Source organism: Pyrus communis, chromosome 17 (assembly GCF_041283825.1).
Source record: "Pyrus communis isolate YQ-2024b chromosome 17, ASM4128382v1, whole genome shotgun sequence".
NCBI classification, from domain to species: Eukaryota; Viridiplantae; Streptophyta; class Magnoliopsida; order Rosales; family Rosaceae; genus Pyrus; species Pyrus communis.
The window spans coordinates 28,294,955-28,309,487 of NC_142581.1; the positions used below are offsets into that span (position 1 = coordinate 28,294,955).

A 14,533-nucleotide genomic window follows, 5' to 3' on the forward strand; every position below is an offset into this window, starting at 1 on the left:
TACATCATTTAGGTTCCAAAGTTTTGCCCTTTTGAAGCCCTTATTTACATCAAATTGAAGGATCTAATCCAAGTTTGACATGTATATTGTTGAGAGTTAGTTAAACACTTGCTCATGAAGTACTCTTCTAAGTTTTTATACGACTCACAACATGAGTATACCCGTAATTTCACGTAGCATGAAGTAAAAATCTGTTCGCGATGATGGAGCCCAATCCGGCCCAACTGCATCCAGAAGAGTAGCCCACTTACTATATTAGTCCGCGTACTAATCTTGTTAGGCCCAAGTATTATTACGTGTATTCCGTATTCCGTATGTATTTTGGTACTTGTCTGCTGGCCTGTACTGTACTAATCCCTTTGGAGGGGTCACCCAATGGGGTTTTCCAGCTTTGCTTCTCCCTCTGCTTCTTCTGCTCGAAAAACCCTGAACCCAAATATTCAAACCAAAACTCATTTTCCACATTGCAAATGGCTCTGGCGATTTCCCATGCTTTTCTCTGCCCCAAATTGCAATTTTCCCAGAGGAATTTCCGCTCCAATGTCCCAGAGTTGAGGCTGCCACCCTCTTTTGTCAGGTAATTCAATCACTCTCTTTGGTTGGTGAGAAAATTGAGATAAGTTTTTTTTTTTTTTTTTTTTTTTTTTTTTTGATGTGTAGAAAGTTTCGTTTTCTGTTTCGAATGCTGGGTCTCTGTTTGTTTTTTGTTTTGTTTTGCAAATGTTGTTATAATTGTTCATGTTTTGAATGTATAGAAATAGCAACAGGGTGTTAAAATTATCATGTTTCTAGAACAATTCCACAGAATAGAAGGGTAATTTGTGCTGCTGCGTCTGCGGCTGGAAGTTCTAATCCGGATAGTAATTTGAATCCATATGAGGTAATTCCATTTTGTGAATTGTATGGACCCTTGAAATTGATGTTGCAAGTGACTGACTGTTATTATCTCACAGGTTCTCGGTGTGAGCCCATTTGAGGGATTTGAGATGATCAAGGCAGTATATACCAAAAAACATAAGGAGGCCGTAAGGAGTGGTGATGATGCAACTGCTGCTAGAGTACTTTTCAAAACTCTCTATGTCTTTTTTCTAAATGTTCGGTTGCAACCGTCTTATGAACGGTGTTCTTATAACTATGTAATCATTTATGTAGCTGGAGAAAGCATATGACAAAGTTATGATGGCACAGCTAACTAATAGGAAGAAAGGTGTAACCTTTGGTTCCTTCAAGGTACATGCAGCCGTATTTTAATTTTCTAGTTCTGGGGTGGACATTATTCATCAAAGGTGAGATGAGAGAAATTGGAAGTTGAAAAATGACGTTCTGTGGTTTCTTTAGGGATTAAGTTATTGTTTTGACCTTGTATTCTATAGTATAACGGCTTTATACAGGCTTTAAACAGTCACTAATGGTGGATTAACTCCAACGCGTGCAACAATTTTGAGAGCGTGTGGTTCTTAATGGAAATGGATTTGCTTTACTCTGGACTTGTTTTCCTTCCAAGATAACACTTTTCATGGTAGCAGCATATAGGAATAATGAGGAACTTGGATCCTGAAGAGATGCTAAATGCCAAGCACAAATATTGTCTTACAGATAATTAAAGTAGTGGAATGGGAAGAAACACGGGTGACTTTACATTTTACAGAAACATGTACGATATACATTGGTATCTGATTTGGGTTAGATAGGATTGATAAATATAGTGGTGAAGAGAATATTGAAGTTAAATTAACCACTATCATTATCATCTTTGTAAGTTTTGCTTGGTAAGATTTGAAGCTTAGAATGAATACTTGTTATAGTACAACAGTAAAAAATCTGGTCTACAAATTTTCATTGAAAACTGTTATGTGTAAATAGCCCTTAAGTTGTTTCTACGTACTTCTAGATTTTATCTTTTTGATAATTTAAATTTCAGGTTGATTAATTATCTTCGTGTCTTTTCTCTTCCTTGTACTGATTGTTCCTCTTATATTACTCTTGAATTTCAGGTTTCAAAAGACATCAAATATGCTGATAAGCAACCAATTGTACCATGGGGGCCTAGGTTTGTCTTTGCAGCATGTGACTACTGATAAGTAGCATTGGAAAATGTTGCTAAGAAGATGCATATCAGTGGCTGCTGATTTTGATACATTTTAAAGCATGTAATCTATTTATATGAAGAAATAAGTAGGTTGGATTACCTTAATAGTTAGTTCCGGAAATCCTATTGCTTACCCGTGGCCACTTTGATAGAGGCTGGTACTTTTGCAATGCGGATTTACTCTTTGCTTCATTTAATACTAGCATATGGGCACACACAAAGTGCGTGAGAATTTTTTTTTTTTTTTTTAAATTAGAGATATGTTAGAATTACATGTAGGTGAGGTTTTGAAAAAAAAAGAAAAATTTGGTTGTGTGAAATTACATTTCTGCCCCATATTTCTTATTCATGTTCTGTTTTAATTAGAGGGTTAAATTGGTAATTTCATAGGATTTTGGTTGACAAAGTGTGTTTTATTAATTAGTAGAGATAGTGCATGCTTAAAAACACAAACTTCTTATGAGCTCTCAATATGGAAAATGATACAAATATTCAGAAAATTTTCCTTTTTATTCTGCTTTAAAATTTTTGGAAACGGGATGGTGCATGACATTTATCAATTAAAAACTGAAACCAGCTCTTGTTTCTTTCCTCCACGTTTGATATGTTGACTATTTTCAGAGTATATATGTAGTCTAATGGTGGCACGTTATGCTCTAATCTTTGGACTTCTATTTGCTTACAGGTTCACCAAGTCTTCTGTACAAGATATGCGCATCAACCTGGCAATATCTGCTGTATTTGTAAGTATTTAGGGAATGGTTGATACATATGATTCTTATCCTTTATTGTTTGTGAAAATATTGCTTGGTGCATGCTGTTGGCTATGGAACAACTCTTGAAGTTGCATGGCAATTAGCTAGCACAACTTATATATTTCAATAACTTAACCCTTCCGGCTTCTATTTTGTATTTTGCTTTATTCCGTGAATTTTTCTTATCCTCACCTTCTTCCCATCTTTTGCAGGTAGCTTGGCTTCTTATCAAGCGGAATGCTGAATATAAACCCCTGCAATTTTTAACTTTTGCATTTGTTTATCGGATTTTCGAGAAGTTGAAATCCTTTGAACCGCCTGTATCTCCAACATATACAGTGAGTCATATTTCTGATTAGATTGCATGTCCTCCATTCGTGCTACTTTTTGAAACTATATGTAGAAACTTATGATAAGCTGCATTTCAACCTAATAATTCTATTGATGCAGGAAGATGGTGAGGATGCAGGGAGGGGATTGCGAATGGGAAAACGGCTGCTCCGTTCACTTGCACTAGTGTTTGGCTGTATTGCGATTGCTTCTATGGTATATTATGCTGCTTGAATTCTTGGTGCACTAGTGTTTGCCAGGGAGGGGGTATAAGTGGGGGGATTTCAGTTCTGTTCTGATTGTTTATTTTGCTACTGATTTCAATATCTGATTATCTTAAAAATTTAGTTCCTCTCCTTTATGTTCATTTCACCAAAGTCTCTGTTAATTTCTTGCAGGGATACACTACTGCACTGAATTTGATCGAGTATATGGGTAGCTACATTCCTGCTGCTCTTTACAATAACCAGGTATTGGCTAGTAATATCTTTGTATTTATTCGATACTTTGTTCTACACTAAAAGAAGGTAATTCTAGCCATTGCAATTTTGGTCAAGACTTAGAGAGAAATTCAGATTTTGCTTCCTTTCCATCAATCCGCCCAAAATCCAAAGTCAACTTCTAGTATGTTATCAGATTTTCAAAACTTTGAAGATCCTTTCAGAGTGAGATTTTAAATTAAATTTGGGGTAAAATTTTCCTTTTATACTTATTTTGTTGAAACACTTTTCACAAGCACGCGGGAATAGAGGTGACAAGGTCACAGGGTAAATCGGGAAATTAGGATGAACCACAGAGGATTATCCATACTTCTTTATTTTGATCAGCGACCTTCCTAAAGATTTTTTGGATAGTCTAGTGATGACTATTTGAGTATTTATATATAAAAGTTAGTTTATTAAGTCTATAAAGCAGTTTTGAGCTTCATTTCAGCAATTAAGCACTTCTGTAAACAAACGATGTGAAATGTTGGCGAGTAAAAAAATTAACTGACAGGTTGTATAATATTTAGTATTTACCGTTGTGAAAATATCTCTGTGCATGCAGGAATTGATAATCACTTCAGCAACTGCGTTCATGCTCTACATTATGGCATCATATTATAGGTGATGAAATATGTTTGTGAATCTGGGCAAGATCGACATGGCAGCAAGCTATCTCATGAGATGCTCTTCTCTTTTGTACCTTGGAATTTTGACAGGAAAGCAACTCGAAGTTCAGTTTTATCTCGTGTAGATACCTTCTAATTGGTGTTGGTTGGTTTTGAGTTGTTTTAGTGACTGATGTAGCAGTAATACAAAACAATTACTACTCCTCAGCCTTAACTTCTTCGTTGCGGCTTTACGTTACCTCTCAAGTATGAAATGTTTGAAGATCACTAGAAATTACATTATGTAATGTAGAAAGCCTCTTTATTTGTTGTGTTCAGAGTGGTTTCTCCAAAAATACTGCAAACCAAAAAGCAACCTCACTCCCCTTCATCTTGCCTTCTCTTTTCCGTAGGGGGGACTATTTTGAATAGAAAAGAGGTTGTATAATTTAGATCCAGACTGGTTAGAAGGAAGGTGCACAAAATCCAGGTACAGCAACTCTCATCAAGATTTTCCCACTTAGATATCTGACTTAAGTTTCAACCCCCAATTTGGTTCGGTTCCTGTGGCGCTTACTTTTCAAAGCCACTTATTTAAGGCCGGGCAAAATCTTATAAATCTGACTCAGGTTTCAGCTGTCGCATGCATGTGTCACATGTAATAAGTACCTTATTCACTAGCGAATCATATTATGGAATCAAATTGGACATCTAGTCTCTCAACTTCAAAATTTTCAACATCGGTATTCTTTTGCTTGTGCATGTCGACCTGCTCTATAATCTAGTTCGCTAACTGTTCTGCGTCATCGAGTCATCAAAGTTTTTCCCATTTTAAAATCCAACTAAATTTTCACATTCCTCCAGTTGAAAGCTACCCACTTGCGCATGGAAGCACTCTTCTAAATATTTATTTTCTTATGTTAGAAATCTAATGTTTTGTAGCAAGCAAAAGTTTCCTAACTCAATTTTGAAGAATTGTGTTGAGTCTTGATGCTGATGAATCACAGAATGGTGATCACAAGAGACTAAAATGCTCTGTGAGTCTTTCCAGCCCCAAAATGATAAACTACTGTGACGAAACCAACCACTGGTCCTATTTAAAAAAAATTAAAAAAATTAACAAAAATAAAATTGAAGAAGGGGGGATTCAATCATTCAAGTAGCATAGTTTTGTACCCCAATCGCCCCTATGGACTAAATTTCTAGCATATAGTAATTGCACTTTTAACTAGATATTTGTTATACTCTCTCAAAGGCCCCTAAATTTGTCGAAGTCATAAACTGAACCCACCCCCCATCTTCCAGAAACAGACTTGCACGGCCTTGCTTTATTCAAACATGGCGTCTCTCGCAGCCACCGGGTTCCCCCAAGCCCCAACGCTTTCTTCCAAAATCCCACCCAAATCTCACCAATGCCCACAATTTACGTGTTTGAAACGGCACTGTTTCACCTCTAAAGCGCCCATCTTTCTGAAACGCGCCATTAGAGCTTCGAACCCAAGCGCCGCCGCCGAGTCTTCTTCTCCGGGACTCTACTCCGCCAAGCAGTACGAACTCACGGTTCCCAACGTCGACTTGGTTCTGGAGGACGTCCGCCCTTATCTCATCTCCGATGGCGGTAACGTCGACGTTGTCTCCGTTGAGGACGGCGTCGTTTCGCTCAAGCTGCAAGGTGGATTTGATTCAACTCTGTTTTTTTTTTTACTATGATTTATTTTGGGAAATTGAAACCATTGTATAAACAAGTCACTAGGTAATTGAAAATACATTAAATTTGGTTTAATCAAGTTTGCTATAGCGGTGTGCTCGTTTATGTAGTTTAGATGAATTCAGTGTAATTATCGTATCGTTGCACACTACAGTGAATTTGATAAAATTAATGGATGAACAGGGGCATGTGGGAGCTGTCCGAGCTCAACGACCACCATGAAGATGGGAATCGAAAGAGTGCTCAAGGAAAAGTTTGGAGATGCGCTCAAGGATATTCAACAAGTCTTTGATGAAGAAAATAAAGAGATCACAGTTGAGGTCAGTGTTTCCTGACTCGATTTTAATGGATTGCATACTCTTAATTTGTCAGGGTGTATGTTTGAAAGTGCTTCCTTAGGAAGGACTTCTGCTAGAAGCACGTCTAAAGTCCTTTTCCGGAAGTGTTTAGTGAAGTAGTGGGTTTTAGAGACATTGAGAGCGAGAGATTCTGTGAGATTAGAGCTAGCTATGGAGATGAAGGGAAGCAATTATGGGTCAATCTGTTGACCCTAATGATCTTGTCGATTACTCACTTAGCGATGCCACGCCTTTCGAAAATTGTCCTTCATGATCCCTCAAAACACAACTCATGTTCGGGAAGATGTCCGAAAAACTGCACCAATGACAAGGTGATGTTAGAAAGGCTTGCCCTTCGAAATTCAAGATTATGCATGAAGGTCCAAAATCACTCATAAAGTGTTCACCTGCCTGCATTAAGGCCATACCGAATCTATTATGCATCTGCTTTTATTGCCGAAAAGAACGTGAAGGGCCAATTGGACTCCTCCTGCTACAAGATGTGCAGCTCCAGAATAAAAATCAATAATTAGATGTTTATATTTCAATTTTGCCATCTCGAATAAGAGAAAATGTCGAAAGAATGCACTCCCAAACATTGTTGGACTGAATAATGAATTGAAGTAATTTCTGTAAAAGAAAAAAAGCTAATACTAGTAAGTGTTTTTATAAATCCAGAACCACTTTTAACGTTTTTGGCCAAATGGTGTCAAAAGCGTTTTTGATTATCTGATAGAGGTTTTAGAACTGCGAAGCAGGCCCATAATGTTTGATGGTGTGTTAAAATTGCAAATGCAGGTAGTGAATCGTCATCTGGACATATTGAGACCAGCCATAAAGAACTTTGGCGGGAGTGTGGAAGTGTTATCGGTTGAAGGTGGGGATTGCCATGTAAATTATGTAGGGCCTGAGTCTATCGGATCAGGAATCAAAGCAGCGATTAAGGAGAAGTTCCCGGATATCGTCAATGTTGTATTCACTGGATAGCTTTGACTCCCATGGAGATGTCTTCCGATTTCAAAATGGTTAGCCGCAGGCTCCATCAACTTCCAATTTGTGTATCTGGTTGAATAAGTGACTTATTATCGTTACTTGTACAATGAATTTTGTGTAATTAGCCGTTGGTACATGATGAATTCCAGCTTTGTTCTCTGTTGTAAACACTTCTGAGGGGGAATTCTATTAACTTCTGCGTATTCAGTAGAAAAATGAAAGAAAACATTTGCAGAATATCCCACAGTTATGTCCAAAAGAAGAATAATAGAAAGCAAAATATGAGTATGACAATGTATGTTGTAGTCGACTATTTGGATTCAAAATGGTGCATAGAAGTCTAAAAGGAAAAGGTTTTGAATTGTTCTAGACATTATAGGATAGAAACACGGTTTCCATCCTAGTTTATGCACACTTGTTGGATGAGGATTTCTTGTCGGTGTTCTACTCGGATTCTAATAGAAGAGACGAGTGGATTGAACGTGTATATATAGTAGGTCTCTGCTATCGCAAAACAATTGCTTGAGTTTGTAATAAGACCTATTATTAGTGCAATGCAAACATTTAGGTTTTGTAAGAGAGGAGAAGGTTTGCTATAGAAGATTACGCTAAGAGTTAGTCTTCCACAACAAACCCTAGTTTGCAGAAACTCAAGTTCATTAAGGGCGTGTTTGTTTGGCTTCACTAGCCTTCACTGAACTAGACTACACTAAGAGTTGGTCTAATCTCATGTTTATTACACGGAAGTGCTAACTTTAATGAGATTAGAAGGGACTTGTCCCGACTAACAACCTCGCTAGCCGATCTCACGATAGCCGCCAAAGAGCAGCGGACTACTAAGACTGTCTGCTTCTCTTCGCCTCCCACTCATCTCATATGCTTCGCTTCGCCTCCCACTCGTCTCATATGCTTCGCATCGCCTTGCGTTAGACTCGTTTCATCAGCTTCGCACCGTCCTCGTAGCCGTCCAACAAATAGACGATCGACGACGGACTTCCATCGCTGCCAATGGTTTCCATTGATATCCTCTGCAACCACATCTTCTTGTTCGAAAAGGTAAACAAAAAGATTTGGATTTCGATATCGTTTTGATTTGGGCTTTTTCGCAAATTACGGTCCCTAGCAAAATCGACTTGAAATTCCAATTTCAGAGATCGTTTGCAAATGGCTACCCGGAGTCTCCAAGTGCTGTTAAAAAAGGCGAGACTTTTGGATTTCTTACAAAAAAAATGCCATTAATTCTCAGTGATTAATCGGGATTTTAAGCTCTTTTGGACTGTTTTGATCAGTTTTAGTTTTTGAGTTTCCTGTTTCTTTACCAATGGTGTTTTATTTTTCTGGGTTTTCCATATTGTGCAGTGATTGTTCATCTAAGAGCCACTGGTGATGCTCCTATATGCAAGCCACAAATTCAAGGTGTGCCTTTTGTGGTTGCAGACTTACAATAGTGTTTATGAATGTTGGAATTGTATTACACTTTATTTTATCATGGTTTATGATGAAGATTGGTATATCAGTATATGTGAATTCATGTGTTTTGATGATCATAAGCTCAGAAGCTGCATAATGTTTAAAAGGTTATCTTTTTCTTTTGTTCTTTTTTGTTCTTATTTTGTTGATTATTTTCTTAAAGCTGCAGAGTAGAGAGGTTGTCTCATTATCCAGCTTGTCAAATTGGAATTAGAGTTACAGTGCTTGTTGGCTCCTGATGCTTGCCAAACATTTAGAATCCCAGATTTTTCAAGAACCCTTGGTTGTACCTCTATTCAAGGCTCTTGTAAAAGGCAAGCTGAAAATTGCCTGTATCCAAATGAATGTTTTAGTTTCTTGCTTATATCTTATGTAAATTTGTTGTTCAGTTCTGTTTGTGATAAATGTTTTGGGGTGTTCGTGTCGATTTCAGTTTCTTGCGTCTCTTCTGTAGCCTCCTTGATTGATTTAGCAATGTAGAATGATGCCATGATTAGTGAGATTTCAAAGTAGTTAGCCTTGAAAATCTTGTGTTCAATTAATTTCATGTTCTCCTATTAACAAGAATATTGGGTCTAAAATATTTTTGTCCGAGACCTAATCCGGCACTACACCAAATACTTCATTATTCTTATCCTAGTTAGTACAAGCCAACCCAGTTCAGCTTAGTCTTTAAAACTAGTTCAGTTTGTGATAGTCTGATGCAACAAACGCACCCTAAAAGTATTGAAAGATCTTAACTTGCCGGAGAAGATATCACGGATGTCGATATGAATTGATACTCTTCTCGTGTATTCAGAATAATACACACTTTTAGTAGGACTAGTGTATTTTGAACAACAATACTAACAACAAGAGAGACCACGCCGCTTATTTCGACGTGATAGTAACTGCACCCCGTATTAGGGTTGTTTAGAGTTTGTAACCAACACTACTTAAATTGAATATTATTTGGCTACTCAAAGATGAGTAAAAACTTATACTCAAAACTCTTAGCATTTGAATTACAAAGTTTTGTACTTATGATCAAAACCGTTCCCAATCACACTGTAAAGATCATCTCTGCAAAAAATGAATTAAAACTAAGGTTGTTTAGTAAAACTATTCTAGCAAAGACATAAGCGGTATGTAATGCTTTTCCCAATTTTGTTCATTTGTTTTTATACAGTTCGATGACTAAATAACCTTAGTTTTAATTGATTTTTTGCAAAGATGATATTTATAAGATGATTTATAACATGAATGGTTCTGATTATAAACATGAAGTTCTATAAATTGGCAACAAACAATTTTGAGTAGGAATTCCTATTCGTCCTTGAGTAGTCAAGTATCGTTTTTTTTTTTTTTTTTTTTTTTTTTTTTTTTTTTTACTTTTGAGGTCCAATAATTCCCTCCATTGGTTTATTATATAAAAACTTAGTAAGTCAATATAAACGAATGGGAATCCTCTCCAAATCCTCTTTGTGAAGATCCCAAGGATTCTCTAATCACATTCGTTCATCGTATATCATGCGATCAGAAATCATTGTAAATTTTTTATTTAAAATTAAATATAAACAGTACCTGATGAAAACTGGCTGCACGATATACAATAAACGGATGTGCCGGATCCTCATTCAATATAAACCACAATCCTATTGACTTGTTATCCGACAAATCAAACTAATGGTTTGGTCAACTCACATCTATAAAATCTCACAGATTAATGGTATGGCATAGGAGAGTGGGTATGGTTGAAAGTTGATACGCGAGGAAGATACTGCCAGATGCCAATGCCCAAGCGTAGGTTTCTTCTATTTAGAATTTCTTTAATGTTTTTATGTCAAATAAAAATAAGTAATAGAGTCAGTTGTCAATAAGTCATAAGGCAGGCCTCCAAATACAAGGAGACACAAAGGTGACAGGATCTGCGGCCCTCTGTGTGTATTTGGGTCGATCCAAAATTCTGGAGACCATGCATATAGAATTGGGAACAAGGACACATGCAAGCTGAGATAATACCGACTACAAACTTTTGTGCTCTAATTTTAAAAGGCACATATTTGTGGACTTTTCTTTTCTCTTGTTTTGCACAAACTAATCTGCCCTATGAACAAAAGGGCACATTTTAGGTATTTTTATATATGTTCTATGAAATTAAGAGGGCACAAAATGTTTTTATGCTTAATAAAATTGAAGGGGGCACAAATTAATTGTGTTGTTAGACCATTATTGTTGTGTGTACGTAGGTGCACTGAAATGAAATGCTGATGTAGTATATTCTTCAATTATCTCTTTTGTTTTTTTTTTTTTTTTCAAGGACAAGAACGATTAAAACCAAAAAATATAGATCAACAAGTATAAACAAAATATAAGAAAAGAATCTTGGTTCTTTTCTTTTGGATGATCTTCCAACTTTTATTTATCTATCATTCCCTGTCATTTGTATTCTGTATTATTGCTGTTGGTGTTGTTGCTATTGTTTACTATATAGTATACTCCCAAGCTATATCAAAGCTCACCCACTAATTGACAGTTATATACCATTGCATGTAGTGGAGTAGTTTATATCCAAACTTGGAGGATGCTGTCTACTTGATCATTTTTAACAAAATAAAGTTTATTCAATCCAAACAGGATGGATACACGTACTCGCTTACTTGATTGGCTAGAAACTTTACTGCTTGAAAATTAATATTTCGTATTGTATTAAAACAAAAACAAGTAATTAAAGCAGTTTTTCTAAAACAATATTGTTTTCTAGTTAGGCAATTGAAAATTCTCATTATCCTTGTGCAAGCAAGGTGTTGAGCACAATTCAATGAATTTTTCCATTCATAATGACTAATTATTAGGTAAAAATGAGGAAAATTTTTACCGGACCCCACACATATTTTCTTGGCAAAGAAAAGAACCCCCAACATCATCATATTAAACATAATTAAGCATTTCTTAATCCTGTGTTTCATCTGAAGGGATCTGATCACATGCGAAAAACCTAGTTAGACACACGCATGAGGACATTAATTAGCAGTGTTGATGACAAAATAGGTGTTCTTAAAAAATAAAAATATAAAACAAAGAAGAAGAATATATCATCTTGAAGAAATCATCAAACCCAGAAACATGAGAGCATGCTATAGATTGCTCTAAATTTTATGCCTAGGAATTTGCTAAAGATTTTTCAAATGAAATTTGTGATTTTAATAGATATATAATTATAATTAAAAAAAGCAATCTTTGCATATATACTTCAGCAGGAGACTGGGTTGGACTTGGACATCAATTATTTATGTCCTAGTCATCCATGGTGATACGTGCAAGAAATATTCCTCCAGTCGATGGATCAAGCCGTAAGCAACAAGGACTCGGAGATGGCATATATGAGTGCCAGATGGCAAGCGTGGAAAACTGCAGAACCCACCATGGTTTTGTCAGCATCTCATATGGACTTTTCCATTAGGGTTTCACTCGTATGGAATTTTGTTTAATGCTGTCTGGTATACATGTTTCGAGCTAGCCGGCCTTCAACCTCAAATTAAGGGTCGTGCTTCAAGGAAATTAAGACACCGACAAACCATTTCTATATGATTTTTTATATTTTTTATTTAACTCATCATTCTTTTCCTGCTAATAAAGTACTACTACTACACTTGCGGGTTTTCACAGTACTGTTTCTAGTTCTCTCTTTGGTTAGACTTGGGTATTATTAATAAGTGAAGCTGATCCAGGTTAAGTTAAAAGTATAAATATCACTTTCAAATAAACAGGACTGATGAAATCATAATAATATTCTCTGATTTAGCAAAATAAATAATAAACCACATGCATGAACTTCACATGAACACACACGCGCGCATGAGAAAATTGAGAAATGAAGAACTATAGTATATACATGGGAAAATGTATATGAAATGGTACGTAAAATGAAAATTAAAAAGTAAAAACTATTTGAAGTTGTTTTGATTTTCAAAATTTTTCTTCATATAATTCTCTATTCTTTCCCTCCCACCCTTGGGCTTTCTTCATCATTTAAATGTTAGCAAACACACTCTTACATACATCTTAAAAAATGTCGTGGTAATAAATACACGACTCGTTTCATAACTATTTCATTTTTAGTTTTCATTACTGTGATAGAAATGAAAAAGAAAGTATATAGAAGAAATAAAGAACAAAAAAGGATAATTAAAGGAAGGCGGTAAGATAGAGGAAGAAATTATCTGAAAACAAAAACATAAAAAAGCGAAAACAACTTGGACTTGTTTTCACGTTTTTTCTCTACCTATACTACAATAATTGGTGAACTGTCGTTGTATTTTTGCGCGTGCTCACGTGGAACCATGCATTTAGAAATCGCTTAGTTAATAAATAAGCATGAGAGAGTCAGCCTGCACAAATGGTCCAACGATTCAAACCACTTTGGATAAATGAAGACTTCAATAACTATTTTCCATTTTTGCGTGTCTGCACGTGCAAATACTTTGACTCTGTGACAATGTATATTACAATCACATCGATTTACAATTGATTTGTATTGCTAAAGGGATATTATATCGGAGCTCACATGGCTAGAGATTTGTTGTTCTGTTGCTTTAGAACATTTAACTCTACATCTAAGATTATGAGTCGATTTTTCCCTTTTTATGTTCCGTCGAGAAATAACTACTACCAATTAGTACACAATTTGTGACACATTTTAAGATTAAGTATATACTTAAAATGCAAAAATATAAAACTAATACAAGCATCGAAAATAACATAGTATTGTTCGATCCATGGGAATATGAGAAAGCGCTTTTAGTGCCAAAATGGGTAATACTAATAAATGGTTGCATTGTGCTTCTTACATTTTCATTACTATATATCAATTTGATAAATATGTGTTTAAAAAGAGTTTTTTCATTGTTTTTCGTCGTTAACAAATATAATAAATGCAAATTTAATAATTTCGAACCCTTCTTTATTTGTACCTCATGAAGACATTGAATAGAATGAACTGTTAGTTCCTGATACAGCTTAAAACAAATTAAGAATAGATAAATTTAACTTAAAATGGAATCATTACGGAGAACGAGATGCATCACTTATCGAAGATGGTCCGACCACCAAACTTGGAGGAGCATACAATATAATGCATGCTTGGTATCTTAGACATCGTGGTTTCACACAAAGAATAGGCAGAAAAGCTGTAAAAAATTAAGATTGATTCTAACCATTCACTTATTTTAATTTTTTGAAAATTTCAAAGTCTCATGGAATTAAAAAATGGGCAAGAAGACAAGAGGTGCACGTGTGGGGAGTGAAAACGTGAATAAGTCAACAACATCAAAGAAACATATATACGCGTAACTATCCCTTAATTTAAGCTCCCAACTCCTTTAGAAAAGTGTTTCTTGCAAGACCCCAATTAGAGGGGACAAACAGCCGCTACCAGCCTGGCTCCAACCCCTCCTTCCTTATTAATTATACACATAAGTCTCAACCTTCACTTCTCAGGAGAATTTTTTTTACAGTGTGCCGAACATGACACATACAATAAGTGTCGTAATACAAGTGTTTGGATATTCGAAAAAAAAAATTCAACTATTTGTATTATGACACTTCGTGTATTAGAACATACTTCTGACACACTGAAAAAATTTCTCCCCATTCATAGAGAAATCATAAAAAAGAAATTAGAAAGTCATTCAATCTTTTCAATAACATAGTACATTTTATATATACTAATACAGAAGACTAAATTTGTAGAGGAGTTAGTGAACCATATTATGGATTGAT

General features: G+C 35.7%; 2 protein-coding genes across 2 annotated transcripts; both read left to right on the forward strand.

Moving 5' to 3' along the window:
• Window positions 1-368: 368 nt before the first annotated feature.
• Window positions 369-4,602, forward strand: LOC137708758 (protein CHLOROPLAST J-LIKE DOMAIN 1, chloroplastic). The gene is made up of 10 exons (XM_068447912.2): window positions 369-577; window positions 793-880; window positions 954-1,058; window positions 1,153-1,230; window positions 1,995-2,050; window positions 2,775-2,832; window positions 3,057-3,182; window positions 3,295-3,390; window positions 3,573-3,644; window positions 4,222-4,602. The coding sequence occupies exons 1-10, from the start codon at window positions 471-473 to the stop codon at window positions 4,282-4,284; spliced, it is 849 nt and encodes a 282-aa protein (XP_068304013.2). The 5' UTR covers window positions 369-470; the 3' UTR covers window positions 4,285-4,602.
• A 908-nt stretch (window positions 4,603-5,510) lies between these two features.
• Window positions 5,511-7,540, forward strand: LOC137707971 (nifU-like protein 1, chloroplastic). Its single transcript, XM_068446927.2, has 3 exons — window positions 5,511-5,936; window positions 6,156-6,292; window positions 7,109-7,540. Exons 1-3 carry the CDS (start codon window positions 5,603-5,605, stop codon window positions 7,295-7,297), a joined length of 660 nt encoding a protein of 219 aa, XP_068303028.2. The 5' UTR covers window positions 5,511-5,602; the 3' UTR covers window positions 7,298-7,540.
• The last annotated feature ends 6,993 nt before the right edge of the window (window positions 7,541-14,533 follow it).

Bases quoted from the DNA above. Each gene is read 5' to 3' on its own strand.
- LOC137708758 (XM_068447912.2), top strand. From the start codon at position 471: ATGGCTCTGGCGATTTCCCATGCTTTTCTCTGCCCCAAATTGCAATTT. The intron at 3,183-3,294 runs GTGAGTCATATT...CTATTGATGCAG, and splicing joins CTGTATCTCCAACATATACA to GAAGATGGTGAGGATGCAGG. The intron at 3,645-4,221 runs GTATTGGCTAGT...CTGTGCATGCAG, and splicing joins CTGCTCTTTACAATAACCAG to GAATTGATAATCACTTCAGC.
- LOC137707971 (XM_068446927.2), top strand. From the start codon at position 5,603: ATGGCGTCTCTCGCAGCCACCGGGTTCCCCCAAGCCCCAACGCTTTCT. The intron at 5,937-6,155 runs GTGGATTTGATT...ATGGATGAACAG, and splicing joins CGTTTCGCTCAAGCTGCAAG to GGGCATGTGGGAGCTGTCCG. The intron at 6,293-7,108 runs GTCAGTGTTTCC...TTGCAAATGCAG, and splicing joins ATAAAGAGATCACAGTTGAG to GTAGTGAATCGTCATCTGGA.